Here is a 22,014-nt window from a genome sequence, read left to right on the forward strand (position 1 = left end):
GGTGTTCCTGGGGCGGGAGGTGGGTTCAGACACATGGGGAGCTTCCACAGGTAGAAAGGAGATGTTCCAGGAGGTCTCATGGACCCCAAATCCAACCCTCCCCATTGGCAGCAGAGCCAAACCCAGCCTGAGCCAAGCAGCAGCTTCTTTTTCAGCTTGAGTGCAGGAACCAAGAAGAGAAGGAAACCCAGAGAGCTGAACACCCACACATCCCAAGATCATCAGGTACCACCTCAGCACCAACACCTCTGATCTGTGCGTGTCCCAGCCCTTGTCACCACGGCCAGGCAGAGGATCACTTCATCTCAGCACCATCCTGCTGCCCCGCTGCTGCCTGCTGCTCCCATTCCTCAGGAGAGCACCCACAGTAATACATGGCTTCACGCTCTTTCAACATGACCTAGCCAGGGCCAAAAGTGAAAGCTATGATATGAAGTGGGGCACCTTCCTCCTCCAAGAGGCCTGGCTGAGATCTCTGCCCAGCTCCAACTGCCCAGAGCCCTTGGAAACCCAGGAGCCGAGCCGATGGCCAAGGGGTTCCAGCAGCTGATGCTTCCCCTTGGCTTTTCTCATCTAACGTGGCCCTGAACATCATACAAAACTTGAAGTGCACTGAGAAAAGAGTGGATATTCCATAAAAGCCATAGTTCAGAGGATGGAGATTCGCTAGCAAAGCCCCAGCCACGCCTACATGGCAAGATGCCACCATGCAGTGGGACATGGCTACCTGGTGTCACCGAGCCCAGGGAACAGAAAAAACTCCTGGTTCAACTCACTGGTAAGATGTTCCTGGCCACAAACATGGAAGGAATAGTCTATAAGGGAAATAAATGTGCATGCAGCAACCTAACAGCCTAGGGAGGCTTTCCCTCATGTGCTCCGTGGAGCAGTGAACTGACAAGAGACAGGGCACCGGGCTGCTTCACGAAGCAGCCGGCATGATTCTGCTCAACTGCAGTTTGCTGATGTTTTCAGGACACTAACACAGTTACAGCAGTCACGACGATGGTTCTCCTCTGGCACAAAACCCCTGGAGCGCTATAGATATTTATCACTGCTGTTGCATCTCATCCCCTATGCTGTAACTGACCCGCAGAAGAGGCTGACCCAAGGGCAGGCAGGGAGCAAGCAACTAACCAGGGACAACGCTTGGGAGCTCTGGCTGCAGATTTGACCTCCCCTGGACAAATCCAGCTCAGACAGATCCTGGCGAGCAGCTGGCTCTGAGCACTAGTGACAGGCAGGGGTGGAAAGCAACTCCCACCTGCGTGCCCCATGGCTCAGCCCTGGGATCTGCAAGCAGGGCTCCACCAGCCAGGCTGGCAGAGCACACCAAGAGCAGATCCTCCTCCAGCCCTGCAGTACTGCTTCTGGGATCCAGCCCCAAGAAACAGCAATCAGATTGAAGTCCAGAGCGATGGTTTCTGTCCAGAGCACTCACAAGAGCAACCCCAGGTCTCTTCAGCAACCTCTCCCCATGGAAACATCCCCAACCACAGCTGAGTTTCCCAATCCCTATGCTCCTGCCACAATATTTCCAGTCTGCCTGAGATTACAGACCTGTTAGAAACCCATCCCAGCACCATTCCCTAGCCAGGGAGGCTGTAAGATGATGGAGCACCACCCAGCTGCCCCCCAGGCCCTGCAGGACAGCACCCCATCCCCATAGCCTCTGCTTGCTCCCTCGGTGCAAACCTGAAACCAGGTTTGCGGCTCAAGACACCCAGCTACAGCCCAGGTCTAGCCCTGCTTTTACTAACACAATTCCTGTCTGCCTTCCCTTTCCTTTTCTTTTTCTCCCAACTCCATGGGCTATGCCAGAGCCTCAGCTGGTTTAAATTGAACTTGATGTGGCCAGAGCCAGCTGGTGTAAATCAGTGTAAATCACCAGACGCCAGGGCTGATTTACATGGGTGGGGGATTTGCCCCGGTTCATTTCCTTTGTCTCCTATGTGGAGAGCCTTCCTGCCTCCTGGGTGACTTGACTTGGAGGTCCTCTGGGGCCTCTTTGGGAGGGCAAATGAAATTTCTCGGAGCAAAGCCTTGAGTTTGTGTTTGCTGGTAAGCAGCGCTACAGACAGGGAGTGATGCTGCAAGATCATTGCTTGCTCAGGGAAAATGCATGGAGGGGATGCTACAGGATATTTCAGTGCTGCCTTACACCTAGAGAAGACCTTTCTCTCATCCATCAGGTGAAGTTTCAGCAGTTTAGGTGCTGGGGGAAGGTTGCTGGGCTGCTGCTCCCCTGATAGAAGGTGATAGCAGAGCCAAGCTCAAAGGCTGGGGAAGGGGTGGGAGGAAGGGGCAGCAGGCTGAAGTGGGAGAAGAGGATTGATTTGGAGCCTGGAGTGCTCTAAACGCTGTTTTAGTGACTTGTTAATGTGTACAGGAGATACACATGTGATGTGAGACTCTTGCAGAATTTGTCCCCACATTCTTCTGTTACAAACCTATGGAGTCCCAAGGCATGTGTGCTTGTCCTGGCTGCACGAGAGGCTCCCTGTCTTGCAGGTCCCTCTCACCCATCTCTGTGAGGTTGCAGAGGATCAGCCTGGGGTGATGTGCCCTTGGAAGGTGATGCTAGAGTCTGACCAAAAGGCCAGGCTGAGAGTAAAAGGAGGCTGCATGAAGAAATGAAGCCCCCTTTGAGATGGGGAACAACCTGGTACCTGAAGCATGGGGTGGTAAGTGTCCAGGTCCTGTCCACCCAGGCCCTACAGGCATGATGGGGTGGACACCACTTGGCTCTGCTCTACAGGACTGGTGGATGGGGTCACCCCAGCCCTCTGCCCCATCATGGTGTGCACAGACATCCCCTGTGCACGGGGGTGCAGAACAAGGGTTGGTGCTTACCCCAGTGCTGTCCTGCTCTGCTCCTCCTCCCGGGCAGACCTGCCCTCTCAGCCTGCCTGGCCCCAGGCAGGGCTTGCCTGCCCTCAACACACCCTGAAACCTCTCCGAGTCCCTCCTAGCCTGCATTTGGCCTGGCCATCCCCCTTCTGAAGGACTCAAACACCCCTGGCCACAGCACCGTGGTGCAGGACTGGTGAGATCTGAACACCCTGCTCCCAGTGCTTTCCTCCCTGAGTTCACTCAACTGCACAAATATTTCAGTGCAAATGCCCATTTCAGAGATGCAAACCCAAAGCACAACCAGACCCTAGTGCTTTTTTTTTCACTGCTGCATCCTAACGCGCTGTGAGCCGCACTGGGGACATCCTACACCTCCCTGCTGGGTCCCCCGGGCTGGGAGCGACCGGCCGCTTCCCCGCGAGAAAGCACAAACTTTCTGCGTTTCCCGGATAAACAGAGCGGGAGGGGATCTGGGAAGAGGCGGTTGGCGCTACTTGTTCACAGAGGGCTGGGAGCAGGTGGCGGGCGGCTGTTTCGTGTCCGTCGCAGCTTAGTAAAATGTGTCAGCATAGCATTCAGCAGCTTTGCAGCTCAGCCCATCCCCTTGATATAACTAATTCTCTGGCTGAGCAAAGAGTTTTCACAGCTAAACGCCTTCTTTGTTTTGCTTAATTTTTTTTTTTTTTGCAAAAGTTGTGTTTTTAAGGGTTTTTTAATTTCTTCATTTTTGGGGGGTTGTTTGAGCAGGGCTGGGGCTGCTAGCATGAGACTGAAAGCTGTGGGAAGCTGGGGCCCTGGTCACCCCACGCTTTGCTAACGCACCCCACTCCTGTCGGCACTCCTGATGCTTTTGGGGTTGGGCAGGACGGAGGTGCCGGCAGCCAGAGCTCAGGGTGCTGAGTGGCATTCCCGAGAAGATGCTGCACGAGACTGCATCTTGCTGCGCTTGCAATTCCAAAATGAGCTTTAAGCCTCTGCGAAAGCCACATGTCGGTAACGGAAATTAAAGGCCCCTTGATTCTGACATGATAGAACGATTAAAGCCACATTTCTTGGCCTGGGTACCTAACTCAAAATGCAGATATAAGGCTTAGATCCCCAAGGGGATTCAGATTTCTAATCCCAATTTATGCAGCTAAATTCCTATTGATTCCCCCCAGGTAGGGCCCTAAATACCTTTCTGGGCTGAGATCCAAAGTGGAGGTGTCGTGGCTTAGAAGGGGAGACCCAGCCGTGACAGTTTGGCCTCAACATTTCAGGGGGTGAAGGGTGCTTGCCCGCTTTCTCTCTGTGTGCTGCCAAGGTGCTGCTCTTTTTGCTGGGGCTCTGTGGGTGGGGGTCTGGGTGTCCCCATCTCCCGTTTGCACTGGGTGGGATGTGCAACCAGACTGAACTGCAAAATGAGGGTGCAGGTCCAAATGTCAAACCCTAAATCCATGAGCCCATCACTGGAGAGAGCAGGGCTGAGAAAATGGGAGTGGGGGTCTGTTTGGGGTCCCAGATACCCCCAGAGCTGGCCAGTTCAGATCAATGGGGCTGGTTTGATTTGCTCTCATGCAAGGAGATCATGGCAGTGAACAGCTTTCACCTCCTTTCCTTTTTCCCTTCCTCCCCAGCATTATCAGTCAGAAATCCTCCATCGGGCGCTGCTCGCAGGCTGCGGCATCCCTGCATGGAGCCTGTGCATGAGCTGCCCCTTGCGATGGGGCTGTGGGAGTGAGCAGCAGTGACCATGGGGGAACATGGCCGCATCCAAGTCTCCACTGGCTCTGGGCAAATCCATTCTTGGAGAGGCTGACTCAGGTGCAGAACAGCTAAACCTTTCCTCCTCAGGCACCCCAAAACCTCTGGTGCAGTGCTTGCATTGCTGCTTCTGGCTTTCTAACAGCTTCTGAACTTGCAGGGGGGCTCTGCCCCACCTGAAGGATGTGACTGTTGGCTCAGCACTGCAAAACCAGCACAAGTGCCCACAGGGAGGAAGGTGAATGTCTCGCTGATGCATTTTTGTCATCTGGCATCACAGAGATGCTTAAGATGGACCCAAGCGAATGCTCCCTTCGCCAGGAGTCATTTGGAGAGTGCCAGCTCTGCCGGTCAAACATGCAAGCTTCTAGCTCCTGGCCTTTGCTGACCACGTGTCCCGAAGGAGGGGATGCTCTGGAGTAGCCTTTTCCTTGCACAGGGAGCATGGATGGGCTTCTCCCTGTGGGACGAGCGGGAGGGGCTGCACCAGGTGCAATGTCTCTGGCTTGCAGAGCACACATTGACTGCAAGGGATCAATGCTGTAATTTAATTTGGGCTGGACTCCAGTTGGAGTCTTTGTCTCAGAGCAGCCTTCTTTAATATAAAAGCAAATTTAAGGCAGAGATTCCCTCCCAGGTTATTCACTTTAGCAGTGGGATTGCTTCTCCTGTGTTCTGCTGCACCCCCCAGCAGCCTTCCTTCCTCGGTCTAGCTGTTGAACGGAGCAGGGGAGTCTGTTATGACTAAGTTGGCTCTTCTTCCCCCACCAGGCAACAACCCAGCTAATGTGCACGATGCCCTTTGCAAATATAACATGCAAATTAGTGCTTTTCATTTTGGGGCTCGCTGTGGGACAGCCGGTGCCTCTGGCTGGGTGGCCTCGGCCATATCTCCAACACTGGTATGGGGAGGCACATCATTTGCAAGCCTTGGACCTGGGATGAGTTGAGACTGGGCTGCTCAAGTCATGCCCATTGGCTGACCTGCAAAATGGTCCCCAGGCTTGAAACAGTCCTCTTCTCAGCCTGTGGATGGGGATCCTGAGGGCCTGGGTCTGCTCCAAGAAGGTCTGTGCAAAGCAAGCCTCTGCCATGAGGTTGCATTTCACCATGCAGCCGTGTGACTGTATTATCTGTCCTTGGTCACCTCCTAAGCTGGCCCAGGGCAGTTGGCCTCGGAGCAGCAGTCCCCATAGTGTGCCCTGGAAAAAGGAGGTGGCAGGGATTTGTCTCATCAGCTGAGACCCAGCCCCATCAGCTCCTGGGGCACCCTTGGAGAGGGTCTGTGACCAGTCTGCTCTAGGGTGCTCAGGCACCAGAGCATCTTCTGGTCTCCAGAGTTCTCTCAGGAGTGCTTTGCACCACTGCACACGTGCATGGGGCACTGGGGCCAGCCCTGCCCCGTAAAAAGCACAGCCACTGTGGCAGCGAGCTGCACCAGCCCCATCTGGGCAGGAAAATTATGGTGAATTATTTTCACTTTTTTTTTTTTTTTTTGGTGCTCTGTAGACCCTAACATTTCCCTGGGACCCTATTGAAACCCCTGGCAATAGATATACAAAATTTTTTCCGCAGGACAGCCACAGGACTCCCTGGGACCACCTGGCAGGAGTATCCTGAGCCCTGCCTGCAGCCCTGCCTGCAGCCCTGCCTGCAGCCCTGCCTGCCCCGTGCTGCGTACCACATCCTGGGCCACCTGCGCGTCGCTGGCTGCAAAGGATCCTCACAAGGCAGCCTGTTACAAAGACATCCTCAGGCAGCAGCCAGGCTGCTCTGTGCCTCAGCTGGGGACTTGTTGCATGGCGCTGGGGGAAGCCATGGCTGAAACCCGCCTGTGCACCGGGCCAGGCGGCCCCCTGCAAAGGGGGAGCCAGGTCCGCAGCCCTGCAGGCATCTCCAGCGAGGATAACTGCCATTAACCTCTCCCTTGGAACAAGAAGGTGCAAATGAGCCCACAGTAGCCTCCTTTCTTCTGCCTGAACAAGATTGATTGAAAAACAAATTGGCGCAAATAAAGCATGTAATTAGATTAAAGCCTCTCGCCTGCAGCGGGTGGAAAGCAGCGGCCCGGCCATTCGCGGGATCGCCCAGCCCCGTCCCACCTCCGCAGCGCCCAGCGCGGCTCGGGGGGCGGCCGGCCCCGGCCCCGGCCCCTCCGGCGGGACCGCCCGCACCCCGCACCTCCCTGCGGGGGTCCCCAGGGTCCCCAGGCACCTCTGGGGAGCTGCCCTTGCCGCGGCCGGCCGTGCTCGGCGGCCCCGTGCCCCCCCGGGGCCCGATGCGGCGTCTCGGCAGCCGGCTCCGGGCGCGGCTGGGACACAGGAACGGGGGTCCGGGCGCGGCTGGAACGCACAGGCAGCCCCGCCCGTTCGGTCTGGCCCCTCGACCCCCGGATGCTGCGTTCCGAGGGGGAACCACCCCCAGGCACCACCCGAGCCCCACTGTGGTCGGGGCGAGTTTTCTCCCGGCTTCTTTAGCGGCCTGCTGACAGTTTTGGGATGGGAGGGAATGGGCCTGAACGATTTTTGGTGTTTTGGGACATAGGTGCCCATAGCACCTATGTCCTATGAGCTGTGGCCTCATCAGCATCCCAGTTTTTCCCAGATATAAAGGGAGCGAGCAGGCAGGCTGTGGCCACTGGTGACACAGTGGGGACAGCCCAGCTGTGCCAGACACTAAAGCACTGGAAAACACCACACGAACGTGGGAGCTTTACGGCGCATCCACCCCTGCCTCTGCACCCTCCTCGCCCCTCTCCCAAGAGCAGCCGGCAGCCGGGGCTGGCAGCACGTTTCCTACCCTCTCCCCGCAGGACCAAACCCAGCGCTGAGCCCCGGGAGACTTGGGGGACACGGGGTGCCAGCCCCGACAGCGCTTCATCCCCACCCAGCCCTTCACTGCTGCAAATGTGTCCCCACGCTCTGACCACTGATGAACTCCAGGGTTGCCGCTCCCAGCACCCCCGGCGGAACAGCCCTGCCGAGAGCTGCAGTCAACATGATTAAATACATTAATAGGAAACCATCTGTCTTCGGGAGCGTTGGCCACCCTATAAATTCCCGGCCTGACAGCAGCTCCCCGGCCGAGCGGGCGCTGCGCAGGACGTGGGGGCAGGACGTAACAAGAGCCGGGGCAAATCAGACTTTCCGCTCCGGGGAAACACAGCAACAGAGAGCCGGTGGTGGGGACAAGCGCTCTGTTTTGCCAAGGGGAAGCAGCATCTGGAAATGTCCCAGGAAGGGGAGAGAATCAGTTCATTTCACTTCAAAATCATCATTATTATTTTTTTTAGATCGGTTTGACAGTGATGCTGGGCTTGCAAGTCCTTGCTCTGAAGCTTGTGGCTTGGCTATGGTGCCCAGGGCTTGTGGGCACCCAGGTCCCCCCAGTGTCAGAAGGACGGTCCCTGAGGTGGCAGCGTCCCAGAGCTGGGGATGTGGGGATGGAGGGATGGAGGAATGGAGGGATTTGGGGATGGAGGATTGAAGGGACGTAGGGATGCAGGAAGCCCTGTGATGGGATTATAAGAGCATGACACAGTTGTACATGAAGCTTATCTGCGTATCAGCAGAAGTTTTGTGGTGGTTTGTTTGTTTTTTGTTTTTCCAGAGACTTTCTGAAATATTTTGAATTGACCAGAAGTTTCCTCACTGGAAGCCCCTCACTCCTATTGTGCTCACAGCCATTCACTGTGGATCACCATGAGAAACCTCTTTTCAGGAGGGAGCTGGATGCTGCGGCCAATCAATCAGTCAATCAATCACGCAGTCAATCCATCACCTTGCTTACAGCCTGAGACAAGTGAGAGAATACCCATGCAGGGCTGAATTAATTACTCATTTGGATGGGTACAAAGCTGGAGACCCCCAGACTGAGCCCAGATTTACACCAGGGTGACTGAAATGAGAATTTCGCCTCCTGATTGTCCCACAGGCAGCTGTGCAGACCTTTATTCCCAGCCTGTGGGATGCTCCTGGCTCTCCGCAGAGCTCGTGCTCACTGTTAGCGCTTCTCGGAGTGAAGAGCTGTGATTTTTCTCTCAGTGCAAAGTCCCTCCCTGGCCATGCCCCATCCCCGGCTCTGGGAGCATCCTCACCAAGACAGAGCAGGCACGGGCTGTGCCCGCAGCCTTGCAGCTCCTCCCCAGACCAGCCGCCGGCTGGGAGCCCTTTGGGCAGGAGGTGAGTGCTGACGAGCCCTGAGGCCAGCTCTGGCCAGTCCATTGTGCTGCTGATCCCCTCCAGATGTGCGAGCACTAACACGAGTGTGCACACACATGCACACACTCCTTTTCATTGAATGTCAGTGCTGGGTGATGACCAAGACATGTCGCTACTTCAAATCTGAAAAAAAACTAAGGCTAGCTGGTACTCTGCTTGCAATTCTGCAAAGTTAAGACTTTGTGATTTCCTTTGTTGGTCATGAGACAAATCTAGTTTGAAATCAGACACCTCCGCAGGCTTTTCCCTTTCAATACATATTGGCTGGCAAAAGCTAAACTGTCTCTTATGTCTTTTGATAGTCCCTTTCACATTAAATTTGCAAGGTGCTACATAAGTTGCATTTTTTGGTGTATTTTTTTCAGTTTGCCTCTGATAAAGGAGATCTGCCCAAGAATCAGCCTCCCACAGGAGCCTGTGCTCCCTCCGCTCAGTGGAGAGCATCCCTCCCTCCTCTGGGCAGGGTGCTTGTGGCAGTGCAGCGCCCTGGGGACCAGAACACCCAGCCAGGCCGGCCACTCTGGGGGCTGGCAGGAGGCTGGAGGAGGTTGGTTGGCTGTGCTGTGCCCAGCAGCTGAGGCTTGTAGCCAGCCAGCCAGCCTAGCCGAGCAGAGACCTGGACCTGCTGGGGTGACTGTGCTTGGGGCTGCCCGTCTGAGATTTGGGAGGGTTGCAATGTTCAATGCACGTTGGCAGGGTTGGTTTGCGGGCACCTCAGACAAAACCACGGCATAGGGGGAGACTCCAAACCAACCATCACCCCATGGAGGGCCAGGGCCATGGGAGGCAGGGGGAGATGGAGTTTCAAGGGACATCTCCCCAGCCCCTCTGACACAGCCTCTGAGTCTACATCAGCAAGACGCCATGGGCAAGTGCCACCATCCAAACACGACGACTGTGGTGCGACCCGGCTGCAGAGCTGTCCCTTCCCTCTCTGCTTGCTCAGTGCTCTGGGAAGAAGGGAGGATGTGAACTTCAGCGTGGTGTGGGACTTGCTTCCTCCAGCCCTCCGAGAGACTACCAAAGAGCCACGTTCACATGCCCACGTGCAAGCACAGAGTGATGAGCCAGGTCCTCTCTGGCCAAGCCGATGGCACCCATTGCATTTGCCCCTGTGCGTACAACACCAGGGAGAGATTTGCCACTGACTTCACCTGGGGATGGAGCTGGTCCAGTGGTTTAGATAAGCATTTGGGAAGGGGCCAGGGAGCAGTGGTTTGGCCCTGTGTCCTGTCCCGATCGGAAGAGCTATGCAATGCCAGCGGCCCATCCCCACGCTGTCATTTTCCAAGCAAGCCTCGCACCCCTCGCAGATGTTGTGGAGGCAGCTGGCGGCTCACATGGTGTTGACTCCTTGTTTCCAGCTGCTGCAGCTCATTAAAGGGAGCTACGGTACATTTAATCCTTTCCTAATGTCACTTTTCCCTTGAAGCTGTCGCTGCAGGGATGATCACAGTGTTTATGTGACCATGAGCAGAGGTGACAGTGGTCCACAGCCTCTGCTTGGGAGTGGAGATGTGGAGCCAAAAAGACCACGTTCCTACAGGGATGCACAGGTACAGGCTGGCCAGGAGGATGGAAATAAGGAGGTGGCTCCCAGCTGCCTGAGCCGTGAAATTCAAGCACAGCCCCTATACCCACAGCGGGAGCAAGTGATTTAACGTAGCTTTGAATGGCACCTGGTGAGGTTTTGCTGGGGTGCTGTGAACCACCTGAAATCTGCATATTGCCCTTCTGCTGTGGGACGGACGAGTCCCATTCCTGCTGCACACCCCCATGATTGCCCCAGGGGTGATGGTGTGTACCTGGGAGCAGGGGACTCACCAAGGGTGGCCTTGCATTGCCCCATTTCATCTAGGCATGGGCAGGCAATAATTAAAGCCTTCAACCTTCAGACAAAAGAAAACCAACCCTTTTTTAGGGCAGGGCTACTCTGACTACCAGCAAGTGATGCTGAGACAGGAGCACCAGCTCATCAGAGAGGCCAGTTTTCCCCATTCCTGGCTCTTTGTGGAGGCTTCTTGGCTAAAATTTGGAAATTTCACCCCAAAGCCCAAGTCTGTAAGTAGTGAAAAGCCAGCTGCCGCCTGGAAAGGATGCACAGCTCTGCCATGGGACGGGATGGGAAGAAATCAGGGGGGTTCCCGAAGATGGGACATGAATGTAGGGTGGCGGAGAGGCCAGGGAGCACCGCGGAGGTTGCAGGGGGAGGTTTGCGTGGGGCATGCGTGTGCAGGTACACACTTGGTGCACAGGGAAGGAGTGGGTGGCATGGGAGCGGTGGCTTGTCCTAAGCACTCCCAACGATGCGTGGCACGGTGGTGGGGGCTCTGCACCACGACAGCACCAGGGACCTGATAGAGAGGCTGATAGAGAGCTGATAGAGAGCTCTCCCCCTGGGGAACAAATGTTTTCAAGTGAATGTTTTCTACTATTTCCTATGAAGTTTCTATTTTCCCGGACTGAAGCCATAACCTTTGCGTGTGTTTTTTCCAAGTGAGACACAGAAGCAGGAACAGTCTTGAAAGTCTCAGACAGCCCATGGGATTGGGGCTTTTTTTTTTGAGGTTTTTTTGTTTTTCCTTGAAACTATTCCAGATTGTTCCAGAGCAGAGACCTGACTGCCCATCTCCCTTCTCCAAGCTGCTTCTGGAAGGTATTAATCATCGTCGCATACCACGGCATGTATCCACCTCTGCGCTGGTTGCCTGCATGCTCTGGGAAAGCTGCAACCTGCAGCCAAGCTGCTTCAGGTCCGTGCACATCGAGGGAGCCCCAAAGATCGCTAAGGGGGCGGGGGGGTCCCTTTTTTGCACGTACAACCATTCTTTTCCTCACCAGCCAGGATCAAAAGGGCCCAGGCAACACCTTGAGCCCAAATGAGTTTTGGAAAGTCCAGATCTGGTTTTGAAACTGCGGAGGCTGATTTCCAGGGGAAAACCATGCAAAGTTGCATCAATCCAATCACCTGTTTTTATTTAAGCCCACTAGCTGAAATCATCCACCTAAGGTAATCATTTCCAAGCCAATCTGGATTCGATTCAGATAAGACAACAACTGACTGGCAGCTTTGTAAACCTTTCCCCCCCACTGTTATTTTTTTTTGCCCTTTCACTGTGGCCCCTTCTGAATCTCTGAACGGGACCAGAAAAGAATGGGGTGGTAGCAAGAGCTTTCCTTGCCTGGCCATGAAAATGAGAAGCACCCGCTCCTCATCCTCCAATCTCCCGGCATGGGAAAGCATGAATGCATTTCATCTAAACAATTCAGTTTTGGACTGTTTCCCCAAATTGATTCAGACCTCTGAGAGCTAAGCGGAGCCAGGCAGGACCCCCCACGCCAAAGTTGACATTGTTCCACTCCTTGTACCAAGGCCAGCTTTGGCCCATGCTCTTTTGAAATGTACCCCTCGTTGACTCAGAGCGGTGGTGATGCTAACTTGGCTCTTGGCGAGGAAGGTGCTTTCTGTCCTGCATAGCTATGAGCAAAGGAAATAAAGCAGCATCTCTCCCAGAACTTGCTGAACCCAAAGTCTCCCACTAATTTCTTTCTCCATCTCTATAACTCTTTTGCTCCCATACCATGGGAGCTTTGGCACGCAGACACACCAATTTAAGGATTTGCCAAGAAAACACCACGAATTTCAGCAGGTGCTTCAGGGTGGTGGTGGCAGATGAGTGATGCCAAGACCCGGGACCGCCTGATGCTCCCCGCCGAGTGGAAGGAATGAAATATGGAGGGTTCAAGCTCCCTGGACAAAACAGTGCTTAAAAAATCCAATAAAAATCACTGCAAGATGAATTATGATCGGATGCCAGGCCCATCAGATTGCTCAGCTTGGCTCAGCCTCCACTGGGCTTTCACAGGGAGGCCGTGCGAGCGGCTCCCGGTGAGATGGATTGGTCCCGGGTCGCCCCTCTGGGCAGGAGCAGGGAGATCCGGCCCTCCAGTGACGTGGGGATCCAAGAGACGCTGCTGAGTAATTTCTCATGGCTCACAGGCTGTTAGGATGCCCGGCTCGCTCCCAGTCCGTGGATAACCCTCTCCCAGCCTCCAGAGAGGGGTCCCTTTGCTGAACGGAGGTCTCTAACCCTGCTGAGATGTTCTCAGTTACAGACTTTATGCAAACCCAGTTGGGCTTGGGCAGATCCCTAAATAACCCTTCTCTCCAGGGCAAGGATGCAGAGTTATGGACCTTGCTCCTTCCCCGATGGAGCCATTTGCTGCCCTGATCTGTGGTGGCTCAGGGCTGGAGGCTGCATCCCTGCCAGCAGCACCAGGGAGAGATGGTCCCTTTGTAGCAAGGCTGGAAGGTGTTTCAGACGCCTACCCAAAGCCTTGGTCAAAGGTGAGGGGCACGTCCTGACCGACATGCCTCTGATCGCCACAGCCATCCCTATGGGCACTCCCCATGGCAGATGCACGGGTGGCAGGGAGCACCTGGCTCTCCCCACCGGCTGCACAGGGACCTGCTCTTCACCAAAGTGGCCACGTTTGGTGCCTAAAATAAGCTGTGCACCCCCTTGTCCTGCTCAAGGGTCCTATCACTACAGGCTCTATGCTTCTGCCTTGCTCACCCTGGCCCTGCTTGCTGTCCAGCCGAGGGGCCACGGAGGCAAATAGCCCAGCACCAGCCCCAGCCCAGGTGGCACAGTGCCTGGTGCTGAGCTGGTGGCCGTGACTCGCAGGCCGGGGCTGCTGCGGGTCACACTGCCACAGCACATCAGCTCAGGGCAGGCACTGACGAAGGCTGTGGCCAATCGAGGTGGCACGTGGAATTTGGGATGGCCGAATGCAGCTGCCCCAGTTGGCATTTGCCCAGGACAGTGCAGGGAGTTCATGGAAAGGAGCTGTTTCCCTGGCTGTGTTGGTATTTGCATGGAGCACATAGGTGGGAGATGTGTCACCCCCAAACCGCTCCCCACCTGTGAATCGTGGGGGCAGCAGGGCTGGGACTTCAGCAGCACTTTCCTTTCAGCCGGAATGTCACCTGATGGATGTGGATAAATGCTGGTTCCTCCAAGCCCTCGCCTGCATTCAACCCCTCTTGTGGTCATGCTCTGGGAAGATGCGAGAGGACATGGGGACTGGCAGGGAAAAGTCTGTGAATAATAGGGAATGTCCTCAGAAAGGCCCTTATGGACTGATGAACAGGGACATGCCCAGATAAACAAGCTCCTAACAGCAGCAAAACAGCATTGAGGGATCTCTGGCCAGTTCCAACTGAGGGGCACTGCTCAAGTGTCACCTCTTCCCACCAGCTCCAAGGCTGGTAGGTGGCTTAGCAGGGCAAACTGCGTGGAAAGCTGACCTGAGGGATGCTTCCAACCATGATGATGAGGCAAAGCAATCGTTTACTCACTCAGAAACGCACCCCATGCCCTGCAACCTGACCTCAAGCAGGGGAGGGAATGGCATGAGCCAGGTCCTGCCTTCAAGGAAAGGGCTGGGGCTGCTGCTCTGGGTGGGAAGTGTTCTGGCGCCTGGCAGGAAGGAGCCCAAGGAAAGGAGACTCCGCCAAGGACCACAGACACCCAAGGGTGACTTGGGAAAGCCAGCATCTCCCCCACACCCCTGATGACCCTCGGTGGGTCAGTAGAGCATGCCAGGGCAGGCAGATGCAGGGTGGGATGTGTGTCCCCGTGGGAAGGCTCTCACCAAGCAAAGAGTCCCTGGCAGGGACAGACAGCCTGTCTGGTGCCGGGGCTGGATGGAAAGGACAGGAATCCCCAGACCCCCGGGTTCTCTGTTACACCAGCCCACAGCACCCTATGAAGCTCATCCACACAGAATGAGGTTCTGGCTGGGAGGTGCCCAATGTAAGTGCAGGGGCTTCTTCTTCTCCCAGGGGCAGCGATGGTGCGATGAGACCCCAGTACGGAGACACTGTAGCTCCATGCAGGGCTTCATCTCAGGAACCAAGCTCCTTGCAGAAAGGGCTCTGAGAAGCCACCTCTGCATCTCCCTGGCTGTGAAACCTCCACATTCGTTGGCAGAGCCTGTGATAAACCTGGTGGCATCGTGGTACAAGAGGTCTGCTCTGCCATCGCTGCCACAGGCTGGGAACAGAGCAAGTTTGGGAGGCTGTGGGGGGAGGAACAGATGGATCCTGGTGTGGAGTATAAAATCTCAGTGTTCCCAGGCGATGAGACAGAACATTTAGTCTGCAAGTCCCTGCTAAATAGCAGGAGCCTGTGAGAAATCTGGTATTTCATCTGTTGAGCTTTTGTATTTGAGCAATGCTCGGGTTTATTATCACCTGATGGAGGGTTAAAGCACTCCCCTGCAGGGCTGCAAGGGCCAAGTGGTGCTCGACTCCCCGCTCGACATGTTCAGTTTGTAAATGGTGATGCCAAGTGCCAAAGGCCCCATCCCCAAAGATGTGGCAGCTGAAGACGCTCAATTTAACATGATGACACTGTGGAGCACAGCTTGCCCCAGCAGGACCCAGGTAAACCCTTCAGATCCTGTTCTGCTGCCATCCACCTTCTGCCGCAGAGGGGACCGGTTGGATTGAGCCTCTCCTGCAGTGCACACTCAGCAGAGCAGCAGGCACATTTTCTGGAGGTCCCACTGATCCTTAAACTACTAGCTGATATGCTCTATCTGCCTATAAATCTTCCACATATCAGCAGCACAGTCCCTGTCGATGGGAAAAAACAGCCCTCAATTAAACATCTAAAAGTCTCGGCTAGACCCTGGGCTTCCTTTATAGCAAGGGGTGAAACAGGGAGTTGCAGACATAAATTTATCTCCCACAGAATGAGATGGGGAGAGGGAAGCCCGCTCTACCCAATGCATCCAGCACATTTAGCTGGCATTGCTGGGAGACACCTACAACATTGCACCGAACTGTAGTGTTGGGATAAATGAAAGAGTTGCAGGGGCTCCAGGAGCTGCCGCCTCTCATGATGCTCATGAGAAGACCTGGGGTGTGCCTGCCAGTCCCAGGGGCTTGGCCAAGGTGGGGACATCCCCGCACTGAGTCCTCTGGCAGCCAGGACAAGATGGGAGGTTTAAGGGGAGCTTTGGGGAGGAGCTCTCTGTGGCTGAAAGAAGACAGTGAGATGCACTCTGGCATGTAATTAAGCTCCTGAGGAGTTGGGGAAGAAGATTTCTCTTGATGGGAGTGGGTAACAGAGCCTGGTATTGTCGGGAAACAGTGTTGTAAGGAAGAGAAGACCTGCCCCTGCTTGGCTTCAGTATAGGTAGGACAGTCTCTATTCCTAAAATAGCTCAATACTTCATTGTGATGGACTCACCAAACCTCACATCTCATGTTGGCACCTAATTAATACGGCAAGGCAGCAAAAGGGCTGATCACCAGAACCTGACCTAAAAGCATGCTGGCTGGGGCAGGTTTTTGGTATGTCTTCATGCTCCTCTCAGCCCTGCAGGTCAGTGGAGATGCTTTAAGAAGCACACACAAAGCAATAGGCACAAACCTGACGCCGCAAGATATTTCTTGCTCATACCAGCCTAAGACAAGACACTGAAACACGGAGCTGCTGCTGCTGTGTTTACAGGCGGCAAAACTTGTCCTTTAAATCAGTCCTACAGAAAACCCTGGGCTTCACCTTCCCATGACACAGGGGACCGAACACCTTGCTCCTTTGCTCCCTGGATTTCCCATCTTGGGAAGAGCTCCTGAGCATACAGCAACACCCACAGCCTGTGTGAAAAGCCCTGCCACGGGGCGAGCCTTGGCTCAGAGTTCAATTCAAGGTGACGCCCATCACTTTTAGTACAAAAATCCTTAATTTATGAACCCTCCTACACTGGTGAGACGAAAGTAAACAGCCTTTACACCCTGTGTCCTTCACAACCACGGCGCTGTTCAAATACCCCGGGAATCTGCAGGCAGCAGGACAGAATAAGTCACCGTTTCCCGGGGCCCTCCGGCTCCTGCTGTCATCCCCTGCTCAGACCCGTCTGACCCCGAGGGAGCTGGGGACAGGATAGTCCCTTGGTGACACAGTGGGGGCAGGTGTCGATCCCTCTGAGGGTGTAAATCAGGAGGGGAGGATGGTGGGGTGTCGGTGCAGTTGTGGTGGAGATGGGGTGTACAAAGAGACGCGTTGAGCCCCGGGTCGGCATTGCACGGGTTGTATTTGGCGCAAGGACAGGGTGAGGGGAAACGGGAGGATACATGCAGCGTGATGTGCCAAAGCTTTCTCAGGACGGTCCTCTGCATTGCAGCTTGCATAAAGAGGGTGATCCAAGTCCATTGCGGCTGCACCGCTGTCCCCAGGCTGCAGCCACTACTGCAGGACCTTTTACTGCAGGACCTGCTGCTGCAGGGCCTCCCACGCTGAGCTAAGATACTTCCCCATGCTCTTACAGTCACTGGCCTTGAGACACATCTGAGCACAACTGTGCCCAGCCACAGCCGTGTCCCACCCCCAGGACCCGCAAAGGCGGATGTGAGACACATTGCTGTTAACGTACACAGGTACATCAGCACCTAAGATTGCTCAGCACCAGAAATGCACAGATCTAGGCAAAAAAAAAAAAAGGAAATGCTCATACGCAGCAGTAAGCAACGCTTAGGGTTTTTGTTCTCTTTTGGGGGCGTTTTGGTTCTCTAGTCCTCCTCCACCAGAAAAACTCAGCTGGACTGTTCTCTTACCCTCTTAGGGCTCTTCTACTTGGGTAGGTAACCAGTCAGCTTTAATAGTCAACCAGTAGTGGTCTTGAGTCCTTACCTCTTTTCCATCAAGCATTGGTCCCACTTTGGGTAACCCCTGTGTGCTTATAGATTTAGCCACCTCTGGGAAAATCTTTCTGCACCTTCCCTACACTCCCACGTGCTCCTAGAAACACCCAGTTCTCGGGATGCTGCATGCTTGTTTCAAACACTCAGACATTTTGGGCATAAAAGGAAACCACTTGTCCCAGTGCAAACAACAGAATTTATGTATTAATTTAATGCAATTTCATGTCAGGCAGATGATTGCTCAAAAGACATTTACCATCAAGATGCTTTAAAAGAAGAGACAACGTACCTGCAGGTTCCTCTGTGCTGCTGGCAGCGGTGGTGGGGGGAGCGGCAGGGATCTCTGTGCGGGACAGCGAGAAGCAGGCAGGAAAGGAGAGGAGATAAAAGAAGGAGGCGTTATTCCAGACCCCAAAGAGCCTGGCCCCTGCACACACCGTGTTTGCCCTTCCCAACCATGTCTACCAGCAAAGGGAGTTTCCCAACCATGTCCTCCAGCAAGGAGCCTTGCAAGAGCCCCAGCAACCAGCACACCAGGACTGCACCCTCTGGGGAACTGAGCCTCCCAAAAGGGTGTGGGAAAGGATTTTTTAAACCAAAAATTTTGGCTTGTGGCTAAAAATAAATGAAGATACAGCCAGTCAGGTAACTGATACGGTACCACAGCCAGCAATTGCTATGGTGCCCAGCCACAGCCCGCTGCAATTGCTAGGTCCCAGTTTGTACCCCAGGGTGAGGGATGCCCTTGCAGGGCTCAGAGGGTGCCTAAGCCAGGCAGGGCGGTGTGGCTGCCTGTTGTGCGGTGCCCAGCCCCAGCAGGCGATGGGAGTGTTGCTGCCTCTCCCTGTGCCTGGGCTGTCCCTTCCAGTTGCTGTTTCCATCCACGTCTGAGGCAGTGCTACCACTCCTCTCACGTGAGATAGGATGCAGGTAAAGTATTGCATCTGTCTGCTGAGATGCAAGTGTTATCTCACACATTCAAACACAAATATATCTGGTGCCAATGCAATGGTCCCTGGTTTTGATTTGGGGCCGGCTTTATATAGCTGAAACCACATAATGTTCTGGATCCTCATGCCCAAGTCTGACTGTGTTTGTTGATGTTAAAAAGGATGGACTGCAGCTGGAACACATTATATGGTCCCATCTTTGGCAAGACGATCTCTTTTCTCCAGTGCACATACGCAGCTCTTATGACTGACATCTTTTGCGCATTTAGGGCACAGTGCTGCAATTTCTGTGCATCCCTGGGAATCCTGGCAGGGGAACACCCTACCAGTCCATTTTGAAAGTGGAATTTAGGCACCAGCTGGAGTTTGGCATCTGCCTCTTTCTGCTTTTGCTCTCGGGAACCTGCCTGGCCACAGAGGCAGGGTTTGCTTCGGTCTGTCTGCATTGCAGTGACAGCAGCTCATCGGGGTGCAGCCCGATTAGCATTAGATGACTTTTTGAGTTGTTCACCCTCACACAATTAAACACAGGCACAAGCCCATGTGAAACACATGGTGCATAATCAGGCAGTATGTGAACAGCCAGCACAGCCGTCCCGAAGCTGGTGGCTGGATGGGTGCTCGTGCCTGCCTGCATGGGCTGCTATCCAGACAGACCCCACTGGTGTCTTGTTTATTCCCCACGGGGTGATTTTTGCATGGCTATAAGTCTTTGGGACTTAAGCAGTGGTAAATCAGAGAGTAACTGTGCTCTTGCAGATAATATGGACAGACCTTTGCTAGGTGCAGTGTACCTGTGTCCTCCCAGTGCCAGGTAGAAGAGCAGTGCAGGTAGGGATGGAGAACAAGTGCCCTCCACTACGCATGTATGAAATATGTGTGAAATACATCTCCCCCCCTCCATGTAGAATATGCTGACTGGCATTTTTCAAGGATGAAAATGTGCTGGTTTGGGTTTTTTTAGGATGAGAGAATTGTGAGTTGCTCATATCCTCATTTTAATTGCTTTAGCATTGTACGTGCAGATCAACCTCTCAACCACTGCACAGTGGCTTGGTAGCCAGAACAGAGCATTGCTTGAAAAATGTTTCGACTAAAATTTTTGGCCCCTTGGAAAGGATGTTTTGCAGTAACACACAAGTGAGGAGCTCTCACGAGAGCTGGGATAGTGGCTGGGTTGCAGGGCCAGGGCAGAGCAGCCCTGCCAGGCTCACGCCAGCGGGCAGCCTTGAGCATGCCGGTTCGGCAGCTGGCGTGAGCACAGCCTGGCTCCGAACGCCTGGTTGGATCGTGTTGAAATTCTGTGTCTGTCTTTATTTAGTGCAATGAATCCCAAGGGAGGTGATGCAAGGAACAATTTACCCTCTGATTTACCATGGCCCTGGGGAATGATTAATGATAAACCTTTGCGCATACTTGCTGCAAAGCATACCGGAGTCATGACTGTAGCATCTTGGGGAAACAAGCATCTGGTTTGAGCTCTTGCCGTCCCATTGCGACACGGGGAAGAATGAATCTCAAGTGACCAAAAACCACCCTGGAATGTATGTTTTCTTCAGCAGGAGAAGGTGGAGAAAGGGTATCTGCCCCATAATTTGGAAATGGCCATCCTGAGAGGCAGATGCTGCAAGGGGACAGTGCGGGAGCAGACTGTGGGTTCCCAACAAAGACTTGATTCTTTCAAACTTCACTTTTCTTTTCCCATTGGGCCTTTTTTCCCCTTTTAGCAGCAGGGAGTCAACCTCAAGGGGAGCAGCCCCTCCTTCCCAGCCCATCCCAGGCACTGTAATTTTGATGCTTCGTTTCATTAGCGCAGGTGGAAATGTCTCTCGCAAGGTGCATAAGCTACTGAATGATTCAACAACAGCAAAACCAACAGGCAGCAGAGAGAAGCACTGGGGTAAAGCACACCTTGCCCGGGCAGTGAGCACTCAACAGGGACTGAGTGGGGATGTGGAGGTTTGCAGAGCAAATGCTCCAACGGAGAGACTTTGGGAGCTGTACCTGGTGCTTGCTGCTGTTGTTTTAAGAGCAGAGGATGAGAGCAGCCTTGGGAAGGCAAATTAAAAGCAAACCCAAGGAAGCAGATGGTAAAACAGTCCATGTTTCTGGGTGGGTTGTGTGAGTGTAAGATACCTTTAGCAACCCAGGTGCTATTGGCTGTGTTACTGTGATGGCAACTCGATCAAACCATCAGCTCCTCTGACTTGAGCTCTGAGCCAGTGCAGCACACAGCCTGATTTTGGAGAGGAAAAACCTGTTTGTAGTGATCTGCCTTAGTATCCAGACCTGATGTGGTACCCCAAAGCAAATGTGCTCTCAGGGCACTTTTGCGCTGTGAAGCAAAATCAAATTACCAGCAAATTGGGCTGTAGATGCACTCACACAACCCACCCAACAAGGCAGATGAGCTACTTGGAAGCTACAGGTGAATTTTGGACTATATGCCCTACTGTGGGCAGTGTGGCTAGCAGGGGTACCCAGGCAGCTCCATCCCCTGAGCACTGCCCGTCGGCACAGTATGCGGTGGGGTTAGTAGCCATCCAGCCTGGGCAGTGGCTCCTGCGGGTTTATAAAGGTTAATATCTCTAATCTACAGACATCGAAAGAGCGATCCACCTACTTATGCAGGGGGCAATGGGAGACCGGCTTTGCTGGTAGCCTTTGGCGCATCGATTGCACGTGATGCCGGTGACACCGTCTTTACAGGGACACTGGCCCGTGGTTTGGTTACAGGTTTGGCCGGCAGCGCCCACGGGATGGCAATCGCACTCTGTGGGGGAACACACAACAAGAGGGTCAGGGGAGAGGAGAGTGGATCAGGCAGCATTGCGGCGTCGGCGGGGAGCGGGGTGAGTGCTGCGGGCTGCTGGCAGCTCTCGCGGCACGGCTCCACCTTCTCTGCAGCTGGCACTGGACCTCCGGCAAACATCCCATCCAGCCAGCGGCCGCACTGACCTGAAACAGAGGTGGCATTTGGCAGAGAGGGTGCGTGTTGCTTGGGTACAGAGGGGATAGCACTGGAGAGAGGATGGCCCGGCCACAGCCAGTCCTGCTGTGGAGATGGAACTGCAGCCAGAAGGTCTTGCCCGGGGCAATAAGTGTTCTACAGAACCAGGGAGGCAGCGTGGGGTGTCCCCGCTCGAGGTTACACACCCATGGACACTGCAACTGCCTCGTCCCATGGGTGCTGTCATCAAGAGTTTGCAGGACTTGAAGATGAGCGGAGCAGGCAAGTGGGCACTGCCGGAGGACTCTGGGAGCCACAGCACCCGCTGCCCCCACCCCGGTCAGCTTCAAACTCCCTTGGGCTCCCTGGAGCAGTGGTGGGGCTGTAAGGAAGAGGTACAAAATCAAGGAGCATTTCATCACCCCTTCAGCACATGAGATCTCAGGCAGGAAGCAATTGCTTTTGGAGATGTTGGGAATTCATTTCACGTGCACTACAAAAAAAACCCCAAACCTCCTTTCAGTGCTTTTGCTCGAGCCCTTCCCTGCTGAGCAGCATCCCTGGCAGCTGGCACTGAGGGCG

At 54.4% G+C, this 22,014-nt stretch overlaps 1 protein-coding gene across 1 annotated transcript in view; it reads right to left on the reverse strand.

Annotated features, from left to right (window-relative positions):
- The window catches only part of NTN1 (netrin 1), a 104,454-nt gene that overhangs the window by 11,544 nt on the left and 70,896 nt on the right, over nt 1–22,014 (reverse strand). Inside the window, exons 3-4 of the mRNA XM_072881151.1 lie at nt 21,106–21,255; nt 17,822–17,875 (exon numbers count right to left, since the gene is read on the reverse strand). Of these exons, the coding sequence (XP_072737252.1) occupies nt 17,822–17,875; nt 21,106–21,255 (204 nt within the window). The remainder of the gene's footprint in view (nt 1–17,821; nt 17,876–21,105; nt 21,256–22,014) is intronic.

Source organism: Ciconia boyciana, chromosome 16, assembly GCF_034638445.1.
Source record: "Ciconia boyciana chromosome 16, ASM3463844v1, whole genome shotgun sequence".
Taxonomy (NCBI): Eukaryota; Metazoa; Chordata; class Aves; order Ciconiiformes; family Ciconiidae; genus Ciconia; species Ciconia boyciana.